This window comes from Cherax quadricarinatus, chromosome 22, assembly GCF_038502225.1.
Source record: "Cherax quadricarinatus isolate ZL_2023a chromosome 22, ASM3850222v1, whole genome shotgun sequence".
Taxonomy (NCBI): Eukaryota; Metazoa; Arthropoda; class Malacostraca; order Decapoda; family Parastacidae; genus Cherax; species Cherax quadricarinatus.
In genome coordinates this window covers 20,680,637-20,696,630 of record NC_091313.1, presented here as the reverse complement: position 1 = coordinate 20,696,630, position 15,994 = coordinate 20,680,637, and the positions used below count along the sequence as shown (strand labels likewise).

The window sequence follows — 15,994 nt, the reverse complement described above, 5'->3', positions numbered from 1 at the left end:
GTTTAGGTGCTTTACTGGCTCAATGTGAGCTGTAAACGATCTCTGTATTTGTTCCAGCTCCGATATTTCCCCTGCCTTGAACAGGGCCATCAGCACTGAGCAATATTCTAAGCGAGAGAGCATTAGCGATTTGAAGAGTGTCACCATCGGCATTATTTCCCTTATTTTGAAAGTTCTCAATACCCACCCCATCATCTTCCTGGCTGTCGTGATCTTTGTCTTGTTATGGTCTTCAAAAGAAAGGTCCGCTGACAATTATTCCTAGGTCTTTTAGGTGTTCCTTACGTTCTATTTGGTGACCCTCTTGAGTTTTGTATACAGTGCTCCTTTTGAGTTCTTCATTCTTTCCATACCTAAGCAGCTGAAACGTATCACCACTGAACGTCATGTTGTTCTCCACTGCCCACTGGAAAACCCTGTTTATGTCTTCCTGTACTTTTTCAGTGTCCTCTACCGTACTGACTTTCATGCTTATTTTAGTGTCATCTGCACATGATACAAAAATGTGCCAGGTGTTTCTGTCTATGTCTGCTATGAGGATGAAAAACAGCAGAGGTGCCAGGACAGTGCCTTGGGACACTGAGACTTTGACCTCGCTGCTGTTGGATCTTGCCCTGTTCACTACTACTTTTTGTGTTGTGTGTGTTAGGAAACCAAAAATCCATCTGCCTACCTTCCCTGTAATGCCCATGGCCTTCATTTTGTGCGCTATCACTCCATGATCGCATTTATCAAACGCCTTTACAAAATCTGTGTAAATCACATCTGCGTTTTGGTAGTCTTCCAGTGCCTCCGTAATTGTCATAATGGTTCAGCAGCTGTGACAGACATGATCGTCCTGCTCTAAAACAATGATGGTTCAGGTTATGTTGGTTGTGCTGGTCCATGAAATTTGTAACCTGCCGTCTCATCACTCTTTCAAAGATTTTTATGATGTGAGAGGTTAGGGCTACTGGTCTGTAATTTTTAGCTAGTGCTCTACTACCTCCCTTATGCAAAGGAGCGATGTCTACACTCTTTAAGGCCTCCGGTATTTCACCTAGGTCTAAGCTCTTTCTCCAAAGAATACCGAGGCCTCATGCTAGTGGTACTTTGCACTTCTTTATAAATAGAGCATTCCATGAATCTGGTCCAGGTGCTGAGTGAGTGGGCATGTTTTCCATTTCTTTTTCGAAATCTATGGGATTTGTACTAATGTCAGTTAGTTGGTCTGTGCGACCTTCTGGAGTGAAAAATATTTCTGCATTTTCTACCTTGCTGTCATTTAGTGGGTTGCTGAACACCGATTCATACTGTTCTTTTAGGATTTCACTCATTTCCTGTTCATCGTCAGTATACGAGTCTCCTCTCAGTAGTGGTCCAATTCTACAGGTAGTTCTTAGCCTGGATTTTGCCTAGGAATAGAATATTTTGGGTTCCTTGCAATATCCTGTACGGCCCTTTGTTCCCTTTGTACTTCTTCTGTGAGGCATGACATCCTAAGTTTTTGCTCTAATTCAGTGATCTCTCTGCTAAGTATCTTTCCTCTGTTGTAGCATATCTGTGTTTTTAAGCAGTTCAGTAACCTGTTTTCTCCTTCTGTACCATCTCCTACGCTCTCTCTCTCTCTCTCTCTATATCTGATCTTCTTCTGGGTTTCCTCAATGGTACATGTTTTATACATACATTGTATGCTTCTGTATTCAGCTTCTCTAGGCACTGGTGGGAATTTAGGGTGCACATGTCTGATTCCCAGGGTATGTCTGATGGCTCTTGGTTTATTTTTTCCCAGTCAATTCTATGGTTGTTAAAATTAAACTTACTGAACATCCCGTCTCTAACTTTAGTGATGCAGTTTCCTACCCGAGTTAATACTAGTTTGAACCTCTATGATGTTATGATCAGAGTAAATAGTTTTGGAAATTGTTATGTATCTGATTAGTTCCTCATTGTTTGTGAATATCAAATCCAGGGTATTTTCATTTCTGGTGGGATCAATTACCTGTTGGTTTAAAGAGTACTTTTCACAAAGCCTCATTAGTTCCCTGGTATGTGCCTGTTGAGCCAGGGTGCTTCCCGGAGATATTTCTGGTATAACATTATGCTGCGCCATCTACCATTTTACATGAGGGAGATTAAAATCTCCAAGGAGTAAAATATTTGGTGTAGGATTTTCTAGCCTATCCAGATAGCTATCTATCTTAACCCTTTCAGGGTCCGTGCCGTAGATCTACGGCTTTACGTTCAGGGTCCAAACCGTAGATCTACGCCATGAGCTCAGCTCACTCTGATAAGCTGCAGCACACAGTGCATAATGAGAGAAAAAAAAACGAGACCGTGATTTTCGATTAAAACAGCGACTTTGCAGTGTTTTTTCATGTTTTTTATAGTTGTATTTATTTTTCTTGGTCTTATTTGATATAATGAAAGATATATTACAGAAGTAGAGATGATTTTGATTGGTTTTAGTATTGGAAATGGCTTGAAACTGAGCTTAAAGTAGCGGAAATGTTGAATTTTTGTCGATGTTCAAGAGTAAACAAACAACCTCACACGTCTAATACACGCCAGCTGGTGGGTCTAATATACATTCACAAATGTGATGATGATATTTATACAATTATTACAATATGGCATAACAGTAAATCTTCCATTTTTTTGGTTTGAATAAAAATTCTTTGTGAATAAAAAATCAAAATGGAATTCATTTGTAAAGCCTGAAAACATAACTAATGAGCAGAAGAAATGTTAGTTTAGTGCCAGGAATGCCTGCATTGTTTATTCTAGACCTTATTTTGAAATTGGAATATTTTGAACTTTGTCTTAAATTGGCCAAATTACCAATTTCCGATCACTTTATTTTGTAGTTGAAACAGTTGACTGGACGATTTCTTGTGCTCAATCGATAGAATAGAAGTAATACAGTGGACCCCCGGTTAACGATTTTAATCCGTGCAAGAGGGGTAATTGTTATGCGAAATAATCGCTATGTGAATGAATTTTCCCCATAAGAAATAATGGAAATCAAATTAATCCGTGCAAGACACCCAAAAGTATGAAAAAAAAAATTTTACCACATGAAATATACATTTTCCCACACACAAAGAGAAGGATACATGCACAATAGTAGAGTAGTACATGCACAGTATATATTGTGCATGTACTAGTCTACTAAATGAAGAATAAATGACACTTACCTTTATTGAAGATGCAGCAATGACTGATGAGACACTGTGTCCTGGGAGTGCCTTTTCCTCCTGAGTACTGTAGGTCCTGTTTGGCATTTTCTTCCAGAACAGGCCTTATCACACTGTGTATGCCACTACGATTCTTAAATCTCTCAAACCAACCTTTGCTGGCTTTAAATTCACCAATATGAGCACTAGTTCCAGGCATTTTTCCCTGTTCACCTGGGTGTTAGTCGACTTGTGTGGGTTGCATCCTGGGAGACAAGATTAAGGACCCCAATGGAAATAAGTTAGACAGTCTTCGATGACACTGACTTTTTTGGGTTATCCTGGGTGGCAAATCCTCTGGGGTTAATTGTTTCTTGGTATTCTCAATAAGCCACACCAACAACGGTGCTACAGCAGCAGCAGCAGCTGACAGTGCAGCAGCAGCAGCAGCTGTACCACCAATAGTAGCGATGGTTGATTGGGGTTTATTATACAACCTGGCCAGCTCGGAGACATGCACTCCACTTTCATACTTATCAATGATCTTTTTCTTCATCTCTATTGTAATTCTCACCCTTATTGCTGTAGGGTTGGCACTAGAAGCTTTCTTGGGGCCCATGGTCACTTATTTTCCAGAAAAAGCACCGAAAACACTGTAATAATACGAAATATTCCGATTGTATGCTTGGATGTTACCGCGGAGGCTGGCTGGTAAACAATGCCACCGGCGGAACATGTGAGCGTGGCTCAGGCCGCGTCTCGGACGAAAATCGGTAAGCGGGTTTTTAAGCGGTATGTGAGGCAAAATTTTTGCGATTAAAGTAAGCGGTATGCGAAATAATCGCTATGTGATGCCATCGTTATGCGGGGGTCCACTGTACTAGTGAAATAGCTAAGAATTTGGTCGACTGGAATAATGTAACTGGCCTAAAATGGGAGTCGAAGTCGGCAAAATCGGCGATTCGTAAATATCGCTGACACATCAAAATTCGCGAGAGCATAATTTCGTCAATTTTCCATCAAATTTCGTACTTTTTGTTTTATTACCTTTAGAAAATGATTCTCTACCATTTCATAAGAAAAAAAAAACAAATTTTTTTTTAAAATTCTTGGACACTGGTGCACCCTTTGAAATTTGGCCTCTGGACCCTGAAAGGGTTAACTGATCTGTGAATTCCTCAGCAGTTGCCGATGGTGGTTTGTATACTAGGATAATTACCAAATTCGTATTTTCAACTTTAATGCCTAGAATTTCTACTATATCATTCTTAGAATTCAGCACTTCTGTGCAACAGAAAGTATCCTTTACATAGATTCCTACTCCTCCCTGTGACCTATTGATTCTATCACATCTATACATGTTGTAGTTTTCTATCTTTATCTCTCCGTCCAAAACAACCCTTGTGTGTGTTTCTGTAAATGCTCTGAACATGGCATTCACTTCTGTTAGGAGCCCACTGACATAACTAACTTTGTCATTTTTATCTGATTTCAAACCCTGTATATTTGCAAATATGAAGCAGGAATTACCAAGTGGGATGTTTTGTCTCACTTTGTGTTTCATTAGTGTACTGGTGGTGTACCACCTGGTATGTCCCCTGGTGTACATGCCCCTGGTTTCTCCAGTACTGGCTTCGCGTTTGTTTGCTTATTCGGCCTTGACGGGCTGATGCCTGGTACGGTACGCCCCATTTTACTGCCCACCTGTCCTTTCTCTACCATTCCCCCTGTTTGTCTCTTCCTTTGTTTTGATCTTTTCTCTTTTTGTCTAAAAAAGAATGCTGCTCAATTTCCCTTTCTCTGCTAACTCTGTAGCGCCGCATTCCTTTTACATGATGGTCTGGGCAGCTCAGGTCTTAACATTCTCTGGGCAGCGTTGAAGCTTTACACATTACTGGATGGAAGTACCTGCTGCACTCTTTGTTGAAACAACACTTTCCCTTCCTCAACATGTTCACACATTTTCTGGTATGTGCCATATAGGCACATACCTTTAGCATAGTATCTGCATATGTTCTGACTACCTATATTTATTGATTCTGTGTCGTTCCTAAGTTCTGCCACCTGATCTGAATTCTCTTGTTCACTTTCTTCTAGGCTAATTTCTTCCCTCTGCTCATTTTCGTTTGTTCCTGTTCTAGCTTTCTCATCCTCCCTTCCCCTTTCCGCTATGTTATGTATCCCTGTTTCCTTCTTTTCCGACTTGCTCTGTATGATGTTTTCCACTCTTACTCTTATTTCCACTCCTTGGTTTTCACCTCTATTTGCATTTTCCTCCTTTTCTTGTTCCCTTTACCCTGTTTTCCACTCTTTATATAACTCTGGCAAGCTCCTTAAGAACTTCCTTATGCTTTCTAGGTTTTCACTTTTCAGTACCTCTCTTATGCTTAACCAGCTGTCCCTTTCACTGGGGAAAATCCAGAAACGACTTTCTTGTTTTTGGTCATTTGTCATGGTTGCATGAAGCTTTGTACATGATATTTGTGATGTTTCACCACATATTTCACAATCAATGCCCCTCATGTTTCTCCCAAAGATTATTTCACATATACATCAGCCTTTATTCCTGGCCATGATTACTTTTAAAAAGGTGTATGTGGTGGATGGTGTATTTATTATGTGTGGCTGGTGGTGGGGTGGCTGGTAGGTGGGGTGGGCTGGGCAGTGGGTATATTTGGGTAGAGGGTAGGGAACCTATTATCCATTGTCAACAGGAATATAATTGAATCAGTTTCACAAAAAGCATTTTTGAATATATGAATATATCTTTTGTTTTATATAAATTAGATTCACTTATAATTAATAGATCTATTGTACAACTATGATATAATTCTTTAGTGTTAAGTAGTCAGTAAGCCAATAATGTTAAGTCAGCCCATAATGCCTAGGCATAATAAATAGAGACTCTCTGCATTGCAGCACATTATTGTAAATACATAATCTCAATGTACTATTCGCAAAGACATAAATAAATAAATAAATAAATAGGTGTCAATATTAACACTACTAAATATAAAAGCAAAATTTAGGCCAGCCAAACCTCATGGGAAGCAACACATGGAATGTGTCTGACATGTTATGCTGGATTTCAAGGGTAGAACCATCAACATCATTCACAAGTTATCACTATACAAGTGAGAATATTAATACATGTACTTGACTAAGCCAGATTGAACTTTATCCATCATTTCCAAACTCAATTTACAGTAGAACCCCTATATCCACAGATTTGGTATCCAAGGTTTACTGTGGCCTAAGAGTAACCTTTAATTTTGCTTAATTATAGCCCCAAAGTGCAAAAGTAGTGATGCTGACAGCTCTTCAAAGCCTATGAGACAATGAAATGCTTTCCATCAGTGAAAAAGTGCTAATTCTAGATTTATTTTGCATAGTCTGTCAATTCAACTTTATCATAGGTATGTAAAAAAAAAAAAAAAAAAAAGACTTACACAGTGGACCCTCGACCAACAATATTAATCCGTTCCAGAGAGCTTGTCCTTAGCCGAATTAATTTTCCCCATAAAAAATAATGGAAATCCAATTAATCCGTTCCAGACACCCAAAAGTATGAAAAAAAAAATTCACATGAAATATACATTTTCCTACACAGAAAAACAAGGATACATGCACAATACTGTACTAAATGAAGAATAAGTGACACTTACCTTTACTGAAGATGTAGTGATGAGTGATGAGATGGGAGGAGGGGAGATGGAGGTGTATTATTGTTTGGAAGGGGAATCCCCTTCCATGAGGACTTTAGGTACCAAGTCTTTTTCCAGGGTTCCTTCCCTTTTTTTTTTTTAATGCCACTGGGAACAACTTGAGAGTCACTGGACCTCTGTCGCACCAAAAATCTGTCCACAGAGCTCTGTACCTCGCGTTCCTTTAAGATTTTCCTAAAATGGGCCACAACATTGTCACTGTAAAAGTCACCAGCATGACTTACAATAGCTGTGTCAGGATGATTTTCATCCATAAAGCTTTGCACCTTTGTCCATATTGTACAAACTTCCTTAATCATTGAAGAAGGCAACTTCCTCCATTTCTCTCTCCCCTCCTCTGAAGCAATTTCCTCAGTTGTGGCCTCTTGCTATTGCAGATGCTCTTGCAGCTCATCAGTGGTTAGTTCTTCGTAGTCATCCTCCACCAATTCTTCCACATCCTCCCCACTAACCTCCAACCCCAAAGACTTCCCTAATGTCACGTTAGATTCCACAACTGGCATAGTCTTCTCAGGGTTAGCCCCAAACCCTTCAAAATCCCTCTCTTGTACACTTTGTGGCCACAATTTCCTCCAAGCAGAGTTCAAGGTCCTGTTAGTTACTCTCTCCCAAGCCTTCCCTATAAAGTTTATACAACTGAGGATACTAAAGTGATCTTCCCAAAAGTCTTGTAGGGTCAATCGAGTGTCTGAGGTCACTTCAAAGCACTTCTGAAACACTGCTTTGGTGTACAGTTTTTTTTAAATTTGAAATGACCTGCTGGTCCATGGGCTGGAGGAGAGGAGTGGTATTAGAAGACAAGAACTTGACATTGATAAAACTCAAGTCCCCCAAAATTCGCTCTGGCAACTCTGAAGGATGAGCAGGAGCATTGTCTAATACCAGGAGGCACTTGAGGTCCAATTTATTTTCCAGGAGGTAATTTTTCACAGTGAGGCCAAGCACATGATAAGACAAATCATAGAAAATGTTCCTAGTGACCCATGCCTTATTGTTTGCCCTCCACATCACACACAAATTAGCCTTGATGACATTGTTTTTCTTGAACACACTGGGAGTTTCAGAGTGATACACGAGTGATACACTTTGCAATCCCCACTAGCATTACTACACAACATGAGAGTTACCCTGTCTTTCATAGGCATGTGTCCTGGCAGTGCTTTTTTCTCCTGTGTAATGTAGGTCCTGTTTGGCATTTTCTTCCAAAACAGGCCTGTTTCATCACAATTAAACACTTGTTGGGGTTTTTAATTTTTCAGTGTCTATGTACTCCTTGAATTCCTGCACATATTTTTCAGGAGGGGTGTTAATGTTGCAGTTTAAAAACTGTAGTGTAAAGTACCCTTCTGGCAAGACAGTGATGGAGTTAATGATGGTGAAAGTTTTTCTTTTTCGGGCCACCCTGCCTTGGTGGGAATCGGCCAGTGTGATAATAAAAAAAAATAAAAAAATAATTTTTCAGCCACTTTTTTGTCTGAACTGGCAGCCTCTCCATGCCTTACCACATTGTGTATGCAACTACGATTCCTAAATCTCTCAAACCAACCTTTGCTGGCCTTAAATTCAATAACATCACCACTAGTTGCAGGCATTTTTTTTAATTAAATCGTCATGCCACTGCCTTGCCTTTTCACATATTATTGATTGAGTAATACTATCTCCTGTTATTTGTTTTTCGTTTATCCACAATAACAACAGTCTCTCAACATCTTCGAGTATTTGCAATCTCTGTTTCAAAAACATACTTGCACCTTTCGCAACAACAGCTTCCTTGATTGCCTTTCTGTTGGCCAAGAGTAGCAATGGTTGATTGGGGTTTGTTATACAACTTGTCCAGCTCAGAGGCACGCACATACTTTGTAATTATCTCCTTCATTTCGATTGTAATTCTCACCCTTTTTACCACAGGGTTGGCACTAGAAGCTTTCTTTGGGCCCATGATGGCCTATTTAGCAGTTACAAGCACTAAAAACACTGGAATAATACAAAATGTACCGAATGCATGCATGGACGTGACCGCACTGGCTTGTAAACACTGACACACTAACTGAAGGCAGGGCAGCTGAGGTGCGCTCAGGCCAGATGGATGCGTGAGCGCGTTGAGGACGAATGTTGTTAGTCGAGTTTTTCATTGTAGGTTGGGCCAAAATTTTCACGCTCAAATGCATCATTAGGCGATTTTTATCGTCAGACGATGCCATCGTTGGTCGAGGGTCCACTGTATGTGGGGTTCACTCCTATCCACGGCAAGTCTTGAAACGTATCCCCAGCAGATACAGGGATCCTACTGTATTGTACCTAGCAGACCATAACAATAAAAGACAATTCTGGAAATAATGGATATTGTCTGTTGTTTCTGAAATCATTTACTCAATGAAATATAATAACGGATAATTCTGGAAATGATGGAATTTTACCGTTGTTTTCATAATCAAGTTACCCAGTGGATCACAACAATTATGGATAGTTCTGGAAACAAAAGACTTTATCAGCTAAATCCAAAATCCATTAAAACAAGGTTTTTACCAATAAAAAAATGCTGCAAAAGTTTTTCATTTTTGGAAGGAATTCCTCTGAAAAACACCTAAATGAAAGCACAAAGATTCTGATTAAAGATCTCTTCGTACTTTACTAAACAAAACCATTTTAAGTTTAAAATTATGAGACTTAAATAAAATCTTACTTAACCTTGAATATGCAGCATCAATAATATGGAAAGAAATAGAGGGTATAACATTCAGATTTTCAAATAAGGCAAAAAGTGACTTACTGGCAATTTGGTCATAGGAGCCTTTGGGACCTTTGGACCGAAGTTATCTTCCATGAACTGCAAAAGCTGCACCACCAGCTGTGACAGCCCCTTATTGTTTGGAGGATCTGCTTGCACATGCTGTTAATGAGAAAGTGGCAAGATAGATAACTGGTAAGCATATAGTACAATGACATTTTACTTACTGACATGACTTATTTTTTTTTTTAAATCTAACATACTTATGATGTGCTCCTTTATTATCCCCACATCAAAATACTGTAATATACAGTACATTTCGAAAAATTCAAGAAGCAGAGTGGCATACACAGTGTTGTATGGCATGGTGTGGCAGCAAGTTCAGATAAACATGGGGCTGAAAAGTTCGTGCATGAATAGAGGCTGAAGGATTCATCCCCCCAACAAGTGTTCAAGAAAATGCCAAAGATGACCTACATCATGAAGGAGGAAAAGGACACAAGCCAGGACACAAGCCTATGAAAGACAGGCTAACTCTCTTGCTCTGTGGTAATGCTAGTAGGGATTTCAAAGTGAAGCCTTTACTGGTGTATCACTCTGAAAATCCCAGTGCGTTCAAGAAAAACAGTGTCGCCAGGAGTAAATTGTGTGTGATGTGGAAGGCTAACAGTAAGGCATTGGTCACAAGGGAAATTTTCCTTGATTGGTTCAACAAAGTGTTTGACCCCAGTGTGAGAAAATACCTCCTGAAAAAGAAACTGCCACTCAAGTGCCTCCTGGTTATGGACAATACTCCTGGTCATCCTCCAGACCTGGATGACCAAATGGTGGAGGAGTTTAATTTCATCACAGTGAAGTTCTTGCCTCCTAACACCACTCCTCTCATCCAGTCCATGGACCAGCAGATCATTTCAAACTTCAAAAAATTCTACACCAAAGCAATATTTCAAAGGTGCTTTGAGGTGACCTCAGACACTCAATTGACCCTAAGAGAGTTCTGGAAAGATCACTTCACTATCCTCAATTGCATAAGCCTTATAGATAAGGCTTGGCAGGGAGTGACTTCCAGGACAATGAACTCTGCGTGGAGAAAATTGTGGCCAGAATGTGTCCAAGAGAAAGATTTTGAAGGGTTTGGGGCTGACCGTGTCGACTCTACACCTGTTGTGGATTATAGTGTGGCATTGGGGAATTCCATGGGATTGGATGCGAGTGACCAGGATGTGGAAAAGTTGGAGGACCAGAGTGAAGAACTAACCAGTGAAGAGCTGCAAAACCTTCATCTGCAACAGCAACAAGGCACAGCTGAGGAAAATGCTTCAGAGGAGGAGGAAGAGAGAGGGGAGAATGTGCCTTCTTCAGTGATTAAGGACATGTGTTCGAAGTGGAGTGAGCTGCAAAGTTTTGTGGAGAAATATCACCCTAACAAAGCTGTTGCAAGCCATGTCGGCAACATGTACAATGACAATGCCATGTCCCATTTTAGGTAAATTTTGAAGAGACGCCAGAAACAGAGCTCTCTGGACAGTTTTTTGTGTGACAGGGGTCCAGTGACTCTCAAGCTGGTCCTAGTGCCAGTAAAAAACAAAGAAGGGAAGCACCTGAAGTCTTTATGGAAGGGGATTCCCCTTCCAAACAATAGTGACTTCTTACTCTCCCCTCCTCCCTGTCTACCATACACCAACAAAGAGCCTTCAATAAAGGTAAGTGTCATGTTATTACACTATTGTTTTATACTACATACTTGATTTCTCATTCTTTTCTGTATGTAAATCTATATTTAATGTATAAAAAAATATTTTTTGTTAATACTTTTGGGTGGCTGGAACAGATTAATTAGATTTACATTATTTCTCATGCAGAAAATGGTTTGTTTTAGTCGTTTTCACATTTCGTTGGACTCTCTGGAATGAATTAACAAAAAGGGAGAAACCACTGTACATGGTCTGCAGTACATAGAAAGACAATATGAATATAAAATACAGTATATCCCCACAGAAATCAAGTCACACTGTCTTATTTTATTGAGTTATCACAGATCAATGTACAAAATGTACCATATGTGAGTGCTCATAATGTGTGCCCTCAAAGAATACCAGTGATCTCGACATTACCACATCATTTAGTCAAACATTTTAGATATTTTTCCTATCAGTAAACACTAGCTTAATTAAACCTAGCCTAAATTTGGCTGTTGGAGAACTTGTGGTTACATTTTAACAATTCACCAAACTTGCTGCCTGGATAGCTCACTGACATCTGTGATTAACAAAAAAGTTGATGACTTTGTTGCACATACCCTTAAAACTATTGCAGAAATAAAATGTTATGTATGAAATACCTATTCAGTATTATTAAAATTGTACTCATGGCGAGTCCTAAATGTGTAGAGGTCATATATCTGGGAAAATGAAAGGTATCAGATTCGATCTAAGGAATGGGAATTTATTATTATTATTATAGTCAACGAAAGAGCTAAACGTAAGGAAAGGGAAGATAAGTCCAATTCCTTAAATCAAGCTGCTCACCAGCATTTAGGTATTTTCCTTAAGGGAAAGTACTTAAATAATATCTTGCTTATCAAATCATTTCATGAACATAATCAGGCTGCCAACAGTAACAGCCTGGTTGATCAGGCAATCACCAGACAAGCCTGGTCCAGGGCTGGCCTACAAGTAGGAACTCTCAAAAGACTTCAAAGGTATATCAAGAGAACACCATCTCTAATAAATACCTATAGTAAGCTGGCTTTGAACATTAACCAAGGATACCAAGAATAATATTCTTGCATACATTTATTTTAATCAGGGCTGGGACAATACCAAATTTTTTTTAAGTAGGTAGGTTTATTAAGGCACAGGCACACATAAGCACAATTATCATACATAGTGTAAATTACACAACCTGCACATAGGAGAGAGAAGCTTACGACGATGTTTCGGTCCAACTTGGACCATTCACAAAGTCACAAAGTCGGTGTGACTTTGTAAATGGTCCAAGTCAAACCAAAACATCGTTGTAAGGTCCTCTCTCCTATGTGTGGGTTATCAGTGTATTGTTCCAATCACGGTAATGTGCCTTTTTGTTCTATATAGTGTAAATTACATAAGAAAGGAGGAACACTGCAGTAGGCCTATTGGCCCATACTGGGCAGGCCCTTTACAATCCAACCCACTAGCAGAATATTTGCCCAACCCACTTTCAGTGCTACCCTAACAATAAGCTCTGAGAAATTTATTTACTGGCGTGCAAGTCCCACTCAAATCCAACCCCTCTCCCTGCTGTATTTATCCAACCTAAACTTGAAACTACCCAAGGTTTCAGCTTCAATCACCCTACTAGGTAGATTGTTGCACTCATCAACTACCCCATTTCCAAACCAATACTTTCCTATATCCTTTCCAAATCTAAACTTATCCAATTTGAATCCATTATTGTGGGTTCTCTCTTGGAGAGACATCCTCAAGACATTTTTAATATCCCCTTTATTGATACCCATCTTCCACTTATACACTTCAATTGTCTCAAAAAAATCTGAGTGACTTATTTCCATTGGGGTCCTTGATTATTTCTACTCTTTTTCAGGCCGATACAATCCAAAATTAGGCGATACCCACCAATAATTTTTTTATTATTTATTATTTTTTTTTTATTATCACACCGGCCGATTCCCACCAAGGCAGGGTGGCCCGAAAAAGAAAAACTTTCACCATCATTCACTCCATCACTGTCTTGCCAGAAGGGTGCTTTACACTACAGTTTTTAAACTGCAACATTAACACCCCTCCTTCAGAGTGCAGGCACTGTACTTCCCATCTCCAGGACTCAAGTCCGGCCTGCCGGTTTCCCTGAATCCCTTCATAAATGTTACTTTGCTCACACTCCAACAGCACGTCAAGTATTAAAAACCATTTGTCTCCATTCACTCCTATCAAACACGCTCACGCATGCCTGCTGGAAGTCCAAGCCCCTCGCACACAAAACCTCCTTTACCCCCTCCCTCCAACCCTTCCTAGGCCGACCCCTACCCCGCCTTCCTTCCACTACAGACTGATACACTCTTGAAGTCATTCTGTTTCGCTCCATTCTCTCTACATGTCCGAACCACCTCAACAACCCTTCCTCAGCCCTCTGGACAACAGTTTTGGTAATCCCGCACCTCCTCCTAACTTCCAAACTACGAATTCTCTGCATTATATTCACACCACACATTGCCCTCAGACATGACATCTCCACTGCCTCCAGCCTTCTCCTCGATATTATTAAAATTAGCCAATACAGATACATGTACTTTGGAACCCCTTATTGTAATACATAAGTCTCAACAGAAAACCTATTAAAAAATTGTAGTTTTTATTTTAAGCTGGGAGAAGTACTAAACCCTCTGAGGCAATGAAGTGCCTGGGAAATGGGAAGCATTTATGCTCAATTCAAGGAAAGGGAGGATAAGTCCAGTTGCTTGGATCAGGAGCTCCATACTGGCATCGATACCTGCTTTGACGGGATGAGAATTGTAGATCCTAGGTTATCCTATTGATTACATACCTATGACAACTGCATGCAATATGTAATACATATTATACAGATTAATGCATGTACTGTAATACCTCTGTATGATGGCAAAATACCAGATACAATTTTCACTCAACACTAGTTTAGAAGAAAACCAAATTAAAGATAAGTAGTTTTGCCAGACTGCCACCAGCTTGTCCTCGCCCACAACCCGATAAACACCAGTTAAAAAAAAATAAAACGAAAAACCAAATGTATAACGAATGATAAATGACTTAAAAAAAAAAAAAAGACAAGTTGAAGAATGAGACAGTTGTGCAACATTTTGGAATCTTTACTGAGTGACTTCATCATTCGTGACTTCATCAGTCCAATACAAAGAAGAGTGGAAACAGAGGAGTTTGAGGTAATCAGTCCCTTGGGTACTGATTACCTCAAACTCCTCCTCTATTTACACCATTCTTTTGTGTATTGGACTGATGAAGCCACTGCGTAGCGAAACGTTTCCTCAGTAAATATTCCAAAACGCTGCACAAGCCTTTCTTTCAACGAAAATAACGAACGGCCCGGCGAGGGAACAAAATTTCCCAGTACAACTCCGGCGGCGTTAACTCAGCGCCCTGCATCCCACACACCTTCTTCGCATTTTTCATTAGCCATGTCTTGACGTGCTCGAACTGAGATACAGTCTCGGTAGACTCGTAATACTTGACGTTAGGGCCGCCGTCCTTCCTGGGGTTGATCGCCATCTCTTCCCAAAAACAAACACAACCTAAACAACAAAGATGGCAGCGCCAGCGTCACTATGACGCGCACCTCATGACAAAACGCCTGTTTTATTATTATTATTTTTCCGTATTACTGACTGTTGCAATTTATAAATTCGTTGTATTTGTTTGTTATTTACATGTATGTGAAGGATGAAAATATGTAAATGCAAAAGCTAGCTTCCTAGCAGTTGCATAACACATTTGAAGTATTTTTTTTTGAGGGGGGGGGGGGGTTACATTTGGTCTTTATGTACATATTATTTTACGTAAATCGTCCAGTCGTGTGAAATTGTAACTACATAAATTACTGACTTTACTCACTGGTTTTACTCACAGACTTCACTCCATTCACTCACCCATTCACTTGCTTACTCAATCATTTATTTATTCATGGTCTCACCTGTTACATTCTCCTGCTGTATGTTGTGACCACGCTAGTGATGTTATATCAATGTACCACACAGAAACAAGCGGAGGTACACACACAAAAAGATTGCTGTCAGCAGGATTCAAACCCGCGTTTGGAGGCTATCCACGTGTGGAAAATACTGTATATATTTTCCAGAAATTCAGTATTTATATGTATATAGATGGCCATACCGTATTTAATAATATTTATGTCATAGAAAACGGAGAGTCTGCGTCTGTGCAGAAGGAGTCGCCATTTTGTTTGAATTGAATAACACGTTGTGAATAATGGGAAGAATTTTTTCGTGCTCTAGAGGTTAAAATTGGGCTGACACCTCTCAAATAGGAGGCGAAATTGTTGGATGTGCATTCCTGCATAATTTGAGAATCAGGCAACAAGACAGGACAACTCCAGGAACCTCAGATAAGCTGTCTAAATTATGTTTAATTTCTGGCCAGTAAATTCTTCATAAATGTAGGCAAAAGGGGGGTCCTGTACATGTCACATTAATCTCCAGTCAAATTGGTGAGTGTTATGATTAAGATATATTCTCCTTAGAACATAAGAACATAAGAACGAAGGAACACTGCAGAAGGCCTACTGGCCCATGCGAGGCAGGTCCAAGTCCCTACCGGCTTAAGCCAATGCACCCAACCTAGTCAGGTCAGGTCACATTGACTTAAGGGAGGAACACG

General features: G+C 39.8%; 1 protein-coding gene across 1 annotated transcript in view; it reads right to left on the bottom strand.

The window, feature by feature from the left end:
- Positions 1 to 14,918, bottom strand: part of mor (SWI/SNF- related protein mor) — a 139,812-nt gene extending 124,894 nt beyond the window's left edge. The window contains exons 1-2 of the mRNA XM_053777954.2: positions 14,756 to 14,918; positions 9,651 to 9,770 (exon numbers count right to left, since the gene is read on the bottom strand). Coding sequence (XP_053633929.2) covers positions 9,651 to 9,770; positions 14,756 to 14,869 — 234 coding nt within the window. The 5' untranslated portion in view covers positions 14,870 to 14,918. The remainder of the gene's footprint in view (positions 1 to 9,650; positions 9,771 to 14,755) is intronic.
- Between the last annotated feature and the right edge of the window lie 1,076 nt (positions 14,919 to 15,994).